The sequence below is a fragment of the Balearica regulorum genome, chromosome 3 (genome assembly GCF_011004875.1).
Source record: "Balearica regulorum gibbericeps isolate bBalReg1 chromosome 3, bBalReg1.pri, whole genome shotgun sequence".
In the NCBI taxonomy this organism is placed as follows: Eukaryota; Metazoa; Chordata; class Aves; order Gruiformes; family Gruidae; genus Balearica; species Balearica regulorum.
Window position 1 is genome coordinate 1,804,086 of NC_046186.1, and position 9,444 is coordinate 1,813,529.

At 59.1% G+C, this 9,444-nt stretch overlaps 1 protein-coding gene across 1 annotated transcript; it reads left to right on the plus strand.

The window, feature by feature from the left end:
- Positions 1–5,283: 5,283 nt before the first annotated feature.
- Positions 5,284–6,639, plus strand: POMC (proopiomelanocortin). The gene is made up of 2 exons (XM_075750027.1): positions 5,284–5,412; positions 6,004–6,639. The coding sequence occupies exons 1-2, from the start codon at positions 5,284–5,286 to the stop codon at positions 6,637–6,639; spliced, it is 765 nt and encodes a 254-aa protein (XP_075606142.1).
- Positions 6,640–9,444: the final 2,805 nt, after the last annotated feature.

The window sequence follows — 9,444 nt, forward strand, 5'->3', positions numbered from 1 at the left end:
GGTGATCTGCCAGTCACTGGCTTCAAAGCTGAGATTTACCATCAGTAAGTCTCTTCTGGATTTAAAATCTTCAAGTGATGGAGATAGTTTTATGGTGATGACCCCACTTTCCCTTCATCTAGGTATCTCCTGGGTCCCTGCTCATTATACCCTGCACAAGCCCTTAATGAAACTGCCCTGGAGATCCATCCTCATCCCATTTCACCAAATATGAGATGAAGATGATCCAGATGGACCGGGGTCCTCAGCATCACTCCCCACCCCACCAGCTGCACCTGTGCAGGAGCAGAGGTGGGTTCTGAGCCCAGGAGACCTCTGGAACAGAGGACAGGTCAACTGTCGGCAAAGCGCCGCAGGAAATCTGTCCTGAGATAACAGGGAAGGGGACTGTCTCGGCACCCAAGGGCACGTGGCTGTGCCGGAGGGACTCGTGGGTCCTAGGACAGACCTACGTGGGCATCATGAGGTTTTTGCAAGCCTCAGAGCACGTCTTCCCCCTGTGACACTGGTGTTTACAGCCCGGAGGGATGGCTGCCCCGCATCCCACGGGATTTGAGCACAGCCGCGACATTCGCACCGGAGCTCATTCGCACCCAGGTGTGACCTGTTCTCCAAATTAAAACGGAAAGGCCAGAAATCACGCAGCTAACGAGCCCGTTCACCCGTGGATGCCTCACCCCCGCGCCCACCCCTGCCAGGAAAGAGCTGCACGTCCTGAGCGTGTGGCTTTTTTGGGGACAAGCTCATGATGAAGCCACAAGATCTCACTCAAGGCATCCCTAAAGTGAGGTCTCCAGAGCTGGGCAGCTTGCTGGAGCAGAGCCCCAGGGGCATGCCTTGCTGCTGGCCACGCTCAGAGCAGGGGATGGAGGATGCTGCTCTTGCAGTGTAATTGTACCGTCCCGGATGGTCTTCACCTGCTCATGGAGAAGAATGAAGAGGTTCCTCCTAATAGGATTTTATCCCCACTGGAGGGTCCTTTTCTTGTCTTCTTGGCTTTCCAACACTCCCATTCATCTGCCTGGGAGCCGGCTGCATCCACTAATCATTTACACACTGGAATCTCTTTGGGGAAAAAAAAAAAAGATAAATAAGCTCTGTAATAAGATATAACGATTATCCTGCTGTTACACCAGGAAACAGCCCTGTGCAGGGAAGGGGAGCTGGTCACTCCAGCACCCCAATGGCATAGGGGGCATTCCTGCGTCCTCCAGAGATGCTGGGGCACCAAGGTCCTTGGGAGATGCCGTGCTCTCCGGACCGGGCGCGGGGAGGCTGAGGTCCGGCTGCCAGGAGCCGGGAGGGAGGTCTGAAAGCACCGTCTGCGAGGCCGGTGAGCGCGGAGGCATCCAGCATGGGCAGAGGATGCTTCATCTCAGCCCCTCACCTGCAGCCGCTCCGCTCAACAAGGTTTCCTAAACAGATTTCGCATCCTCCTTATAAACACAAACCTCTCAAATTGGCCCAATGAAGATGAAAGAGCCTTTAAAGTGGGAATCATAGCTCCGGTTTGGGCCATAAAGTATCTCAGAATAGCTCTCCGTCATGGAAAAATATTGCGGATGGGGGGGGTCTGTCAGGGAGGACAGAGGCAGCTGACGCAGTTGCGGGCGCTGTGGCGAGATGTGGATGGTTTGAGGATGGATTTGGGGAGGACAGGGGGCTGGAGAAGGTGTGAACCACACTGAAACGCTACAGAGGGTATTCCTTGAACCTCTGTCTCTTTAGTAACCCGCTACGGGAGGGTTTCATCCTGTCCCGGGGTACTCGGGTGAATCCGTTGCACCCCAATATCCTTTGGCTCTGCTCACTGCTGGTAAGACCGCGGGCAAACCTCCACCTGTGGCTTCGCCGTGCCCTGCAGTTTGTCTTCTCATAAGTGTGCAAATCAACAACTCTGCTTCACACAGGCTGGCGGGAGGGATGCTCACAGCCCACGTCTAGCTCTTGCCAGAGTTCGGACCTGACAAAAATCCCTGTTAGGTGCTCCGGGAGGATGGCCCGGCCTTCAAGGGCCACCTTGGCATTACATCCTGGGGATGGAAAATCCTGGTGCAGATGTGTTTCTCCATCTGGGTAAGCCCACAGCTGGAAAACAACCCACCAACTTAAAATCTTAAAATCATCCCATGTCCCTGACACGTGGCTGAGGACCGGTGCCATCGCAACAGGATGCTTGCGGAGAGCAGCCAGCAGAGGTGATGAGCAAGGTCAGAGGCAAATCCGCTTCAAACACGAGACATGGGGTGTAAAAGACCCTGATAAACCCACTCCAGACACCGTCCTTCTGCTGTTGAACTTCCCACGTGGTGCTGGTGGGGGTTTGGGGTGTGTTTCGATGCCAAATCACTCCCGAGACAGAGTCAGGAGTAAGCAAAGCCACAGCCTTCCACAGGGACGGTTTGCATGTCGCCATCGTCTTTTGGGTGGAAAAAGGGACTTGAGCCCTCCAGGCATGAACCAGCTGCCCTGGGGGGGGCCTGGAAATTTTGCAGCAGATGAGTTTCCCCATTACTCCAACCCCCTGCCCCCCCCCATCACCCTCCCAAGGTGCTATCCTCTTGTTTGGAGCATCCCTCTTGTTTGCCTGCCCAAGGCTTGGCCCACGGTGCATGAAGGAGCCTCCTGGAAGCCACCACAGCTCTTGCATATAGACTGGCCAAGGCCAACCCTATAGAAAACATGAGTCCCGCTGGGCGCCAGGCCGCTGTGCAATAGGGAAAGCATCTGCAGCCCCGAGCTGGTCCCGCTCGAGTGGAGAAGTTGGGATTTGATGGGTGCAGAAAGGGAGCGGTGAACCTGGCCATGCCACGTAAACCCGTCCGTGCTCTGGAAAAGCCACCCCCAGGCTGGAAAACACTCTCCCGCTGCTTTTGCACCCAAAGTCCGTGGCCGCAGGACTCCCCGGCATGGCAGGCGGAGATGCCCGATGCCTGTGCCTGCCCTGCCCGGGGTGAGGAGCCGCTGCTGTCCCGAGAGGTTTGTTTTTAACCAAATCCCCTTTTATGCCATGGAAAGACAACCCCAAATCATCAGAGCACAAAGCCCTCCCACGCCTGAGCCCAAGGAGCGACCCATGTTCCTATCCGGTGTGCCGGTAACAAACAACCCGTGCCAAACCCAGCGCCGTCAGTGCTGGCTGGTACCCACTGAAAGATTTCCCATCAAACACTTCCTCCCCCCCCAGCTCCAAAGCTGCAAACGCAATTAGCAGCATCGCCCGGAAAACTTTGCCGGCTGCGGTTCGCCGAGAGATGCTAATCCCTCCATCCGCCGTGGGGCCGGATCCGGCGAACGTCCGTCTCTTGCTCATCTTTTGTTCGGTACCTGGAACGGTCCCTCTCGCCCCCCTCTCGCCCCCCTCCCCTTCCCTCCGGCAGACAGCGGCGGATGCGATTGTCGCGGGGGGGGGATATAAAAAGCCGCCGGGACCAGCGGCCAAGTGGCAGACGCTCTCCGGGAGCGTGCGGGAGAAGGGGACGGAGGGTGCGTGACGACGGTCGGGCTCCCACCCCGATCACAGGTAAGCCCCAAAATCCAGCGACCCAGCTCTGTGGGTCTCCCCGATGTGTTTTGGGGTGCACGGGGGCAAAAGAAACTTTGCAAAAATAGGGGTTTGATGGATGGTGGGGACCGGTGACTGGGGGGGGGGTGTGTGACACGCTGTGATGGGTGGTCGCCGGGCAGGGGTTGGCAGTGAGGGATGGGCAATAAAACACACCCGTCCCTCGTGCATCGCTTGTTGGGGGGGGGCAATTTGCATTATTGGGTGTTAATGTGTTACAGAGGTGCCGCCCGCTGCCACCCCAGACCCCGGGGACATCCCAGGCAGCGACACCCACAAATTCAGGCAGAAGACAGAAAGACAACCGTTATGTTTAAATTTCTGTCCTGCTGCTTTATCCCCCTTTTTGAACCGCTATTTGCTGTCATAACCATCAGGATCTTTTTTTTCCCTCTGCTGAAGAAAGTCCCCCCTCCATCCAGGCTCGACCTGGCGGCTCTTGCACCAAAGGGGAGGGTCAGCTCGCCCCTCCAGCCGCACGTTTTGGGCCAAAATTAGATTTTTCTTTTGTTTTCTTTCAGTGAGAGATGGGGTTTTCCTCCCGTAGAGCACGGGCGAAGGGGAGAGGCGTGAGTCCTCGCCGAGTTCGATACGGCTGCAGGGGAAAGAGTTGGGGTTTGCAGAGGGAAAGCAGCCCGGGCATCCTCGGGGAGCCAGGTCCCGTGGGCATCCAGGAACCCACCCCAACCTCATCCTTGACGTCACAGCGGCAACGGCCGCTTCAGCCCCTGGGTTTCGGCCGGATCCTGGGTTAATTTTGGCAGCTCCTGGGACACACCGCGTCCCAAACACCACCAGCGCTTGCCTTAGCCGTTCCCAAAAGCCAAGCAACCGACTTCAATATTATTTATTGTAAAATATTCACCTCTTACCCTTCCAATCCTAATTTAATATTATTTGCGGTTGTCTCTCCCCCCCATGCGGGAGTTTTGCAGCCGCTCGAGGGGCACGGCAGGACAGGTTAGGAGGGAGCACTATTGGGTTTTTTTCCGAGCAATCAGCCCACAAGCCGCGAGCGGTTGGCAAAGGCTGAAACCCAAAGACGGGTCCCTAACGCTTTCCCCTCGCAGCATCACTCATCTTTATGGGGGTCCTTCGGAGGCGGCAGCAATCCCCGCCGACAGCGGCTGTCACCTCCGGTAGCGGTGACAAAAGACCTGGGTTCCGGAGAGACACCTTTCAGTTCAGAAGGCAAAAGGAGGAGGCGGGGGGCGGAGGGGGGGGGGGATGTTTCTGGCTTTTCGGTGCGGCTGAGCAGGCTGAGCGATGGGGGTGCGGGCAGGGAGGCAGCGACGGGTGTTGCCTTCCCTTTTCTGTGCCTCAGTTTCTCCTCCGGTAAAATCGCCCCCACGCTCCTGGGGCTGTAGGGAGGAGCATCCCTTTGCAAGGAGCGTGAAGCAGGAGGAAAGCTCTGCAGAACCGGGGGGGGAGGTTGCAGCTCCGACGCTTCTCTCCAGGGATGGGGACAGGCAAAGGGCTCGGGTTGGCAGGAGGGGACCCCGCTCCTGCAACCCCAACAGAGGCAGCTTACAACGGGGAAAGGGTAAGGCAGACACATGAAAGAAAGTGTTAAAGAATCTCCTGAAGGAAAAAAAAAAAGAGTTTGTTTTGGGTTTTTGGTGTGGTTTTTTTTTTTACCCCCATAGCTCCTGCACAGTTCCTGGGCCCGCAGCCCCTCGCATCCCTCCTGCGCCCCCGGTGTCGCATCCCCGGCCAGGATGCCGAGCGTGCTGTGGAGCATCCTGCCTGTGGTGCTGGGGCTGCTGCTCTGGCACCCCGTCAGCGCCAGCGGCCCGTGCTGGGAGAGCAGCAAATGCCAGGACCTCGCCAGCGAGGCCGGTGTTTCGGTAAGCCCGGGGATGGGGATTGTCCTCCGTGCCAGGGACCGGCACGGGGGGCTGGGGGGGGGAGGTGACAGGGGTGCTGACACCGTGGGGTGACCCACGTCAGTGTGGGGTGACGCTTCGAACCCGATGACCCGCAGGTTTTGCTGGGCTCGTGGGGATGACGTTGAAATTAGTTTTTGAGCTTGCAGCATCCCTCCTGCCACGGGGTGAACCGGGGGTGACCCAGGGGTGGACCAGCAATGTGGGTATCGGCTTTACCCCGCACCCAGGGCTGCTTGCGGGGGGGGGGTGTGCCAGGAGGGTGCAGCGGCTCACCCCGTGCAGGTGCCCAGTTTGCTCCAGGGACCCCACAGTGGGGCTGTGCCCCCCCCCAGCAGGGTTGGTTTGGTGCCCGGGCACGATGCTCCCGGCTCAGCCCTTGCAGCTCCGCGCCAAGGGGGTGGCGGCACCCGCGCGGGGACCTCAGCGGGGCACGAGCATCTTGTGAAACATCCCTCTCCATGCAAGCAGCCCCCTAAAACCCCCCCCCCACCCCGGGGATGCCGGGCCGCGCGCTCGCCCTTCCCCGCACATCTCACCCTCCCCACGCAGGCGTGCGCCGCGGCGTGCAGAGCCGACCTGTCGGCCGAGGCGCCCGTCTACCCCGGGAACGGGCACCTCCAGCCCCTGTCCGAGAGCATCCGCAAGTACGTCATGAGCCACTTTCGCTGGAACAAGTTCGGCCGGAGAAACAGCAGCAGCGGCGGGGGGCACAAACGGGAGGAAGCGACGGGGGGCGACCCACCGCCGGCATCGCTGCCCGCCGTCCCACCGTCCCGTCGCGAGGAAGAGGAGGGAACCGGGCCGGAACGGGAGGAAGGCAAACGTTCCTACTCCATGGAGCACTTCCGTTGGGGAAAGCCGGTGGGACGCAAGAGGAGACCCATCAAGGTCTACCCCAACGGGGTGGAGGAGGAATCGGCCGAGAGCTACCCGCTGGAGTTCAGGAGGGAGCTGGCGCTCGACGGCACCGGGGCACCGCCCGAGGAGGAAGAGGAGGAGGAGGAGGAAGGCCAGGAGGAGGAGAAGAAGGCCGGCGGCTCCTACCGCATGCGCCATTTCCGCTGGCACGCGCCCTTGAAGGACAAGCGCTACGGGGGCTTCATGACCTCGGAGCACGGTCAGACCCCTCTAGTGACTCTCTTCAAAAACGCCATCATCAAAAGCGCCTACAAGAAGGGGCAGTGATGGGGGAGAGCCCGAGGGGCGTCCCGCCCCCCGCCGCCGCCGCCCCCCCCGCCCCGTAGCTTTAGTGTCCCGCTGGCATGTGTTTCACTTAGAGATCGCTCGTTATGTCGTTCTTAATTAGCACTCCGAAGGGATCCGCTCCCAGGTTTCACTGGGTGGGAAGAGGTTAGGGATGAAGACGTCAACCGCTCTGACCCACCCGCCGGACGCGCAGGGGGAGCGGGGACCATGCCCGGTTCGGAGCTCGCCGGATGATTTTCATATATTTTCACTGAGCTGTACAATACTGTAAATGATGGATTAAAAGAATTCTAAAAAAAAAAAAAAAAGAAATAATACTGCTTTTTTTTTTTTTTTGGCAAGCTAACCAGGTGTCGGTAACATCTCTGGGGCTGCCTGGTGTTTGTAAAGGGGGAGAAAAAAAATAATTGCAAAGTAAAATCCTGCAGCTGGGGGGGTAGAGACTGGAGTGGGAAAGCGCTGGGGAGCGTGTTTTGGGGTGTGGGGGAGAGGAAGGGCGATTTTGCATCCCCAGCTTCACAGGCGCCGGCCGTGGGGCTCCCCGGGGAAACGCAGCATCCCCGAGGGACCGAGCCAGGCTCCCCCCCGCCCCCCGCAGCTTCCCCAGCGCTCACCTCCCCGATAAACTCATTAACTGCCCGTTAAACGATAACGCCGAAGAGCCTGGGTACCGGGGAAAGCTTCGTCATCTCTAAAGGAACGCGGGTAACTCACGCAGCGAAGCAGGGGGCCGCCGGAGCACACGCGGCACGGCGCGCGCCGCGTACGGTTAACGCCTGACGGAGCTACCCGGGTGTTTTATTTCCCGCTCGGACCCTGCGGGCGGGTTTGGGAACGTTCACGCGCACCGCGAGCAGAAGCTCAGGACCTTTCCCCAGCATCCTGCAGGGAGCTTCTGCGAGATGGGGGGGGGAAACTCATTTCCTCCAGGAAATGCTGGACTCTAACGGATGCTGAAGATGAAGCCCGGGTTGGGTTGGGTCCCGGGGGGGGAGGAAGCTTGTCCACAGCCGAGGCCATCCTCCTCCTCCTCCTCCTCCTCCCCACGTCCCTTCCCTCCTCCATCCCAGCAGCAACCACCCGTTTTTCCTCTCCCGGGGCAGAGAGACGGTGCCCGGGCGCCGTGACCACGCCAAGACTGCAGAGCCCCTAAGGTGACAACATCGACATTTATTTGAAAAGGGCACGGAGACGGTGCGTTCGAAAAGATCGACGGCTTCTTGGCCCTTTTAACCCCCCCCCCCCCCCCCCCCCCGAAACACCACAGTGCTCCGAAATACAGAGATGGAAACGCACACATGCACCTAAACTGCCAACTTTATAGAAATATACTTTGTCATCTCTACGTACACAAGTATCTAAACTAAACGTGATGTACAAAGGGGTCACTTACACCGTGTGTGTGGCTGGGGGGGAGGACGGGGGACATTTACAGGTGGGGTTTGGGTCCCAAAATGTGGGGGGGGGGGGGCCGCAGCGAGACACGTGGGGCGCAGCAAGGGGAAAGCAGTGGGACCAGGGGGCTGCTCCTGGGGTATTTTTCTGCCCCAAAAGGGATGATGGGCACCCCAAGATGTGCCCCGCGGTGTCCCCGCAGCTCCCCTCCTTCAGCACACGGAACCTTGTGCTCATCGTCCCACCACTTCTGTGGTTTTGAGGTGTGTTTTCCCGTGGACACACAATTTGGGGGTTAATTGCTTTTCCTACTGCCTTTTGTTAGGAATTTTAGTGCTTGTCACTACAACAGCCAGGGGTGCAAACCCTCCTTCCCCGAGCAATCCGCTTTGCGTTCCCGCTGCCGATCCCAAAACCTGCCCCAGCCAAAACTGGGGCTCCAGCGGGACCAGGCGTAAACTGGGGAGCAAAAAGGTTTTGGGGACCGGGGACGGGGACAGATGGGGACCCTGAGGAGAGGCACAAGGGAGAGCCTCGGGCGCCGGGCAGGGCTGGCACAGGCAGAGCCACGCTGGGAGCGGAGCAGTGCCGTGATCCAGCCCAGGGACCGAAATAAACCCTTGTTTTTCCTGTCCTCTTAAGCCAGATCATTTCCTAAACCCGGATTACAGCACGACCACACAAACGAACGGTGACCTCGGGGCAATGGCGAGCTGTACCTGTCACCGAAAGGGGAAAAAAAAAATTAAAAAAAAAACCAAAAAGGGATGGTAATGTGTAATTACAGCTTAAAATAACTGCCTGAAGATCTGCGGCGAGAGGCGGCAGGAACGGGTCGTGGCCGAGGCAAGCCGGAGCAGAGCCGCGCGACCACCGAGCCGCTGCCTCGACCTGCTGTCCCTCCGCGATGTGCGGAACCGGCTCCCGCGTTTCCAGCTTTAAACCCTCCCGCGTCTCTTCGTGCAGCGAAAGCAGAAGCAGCCGGAGGGGAAGGGGCTGCCCGAGCTCGTAGGGACCCCCGGAGGGCCACGACGGGGGGTGGGGGGGGGAAGCGGCAGGCAGTGCCCGTCCGGCTGCGAGCGTGGCTGAGCTCGCCTGGCAAACAGCCTTGAAAGGCATTTGGGAGCAAGAGAGACCCCGTGAACGCCTGAGCATCACCCCACGAACGCCTGAGCACCCCCCAGGAACGCCTGAACACCCCCCAGGAACGCCTGAGCACCCCCAAGCGACCTTCCTCCCCGTCCCTACCGTCTTCACCTTGCAGTTTTGGCTTAGTAGGACCCAGAATTTTCTACCACGTGTGTCTAAAGCAAAACTCTCGACAGCCTCATCTCCCCCCGACCTCCAGCCCAAAATCCCGTTTTACCCTATCGCGCGAGAGGCGGCGCG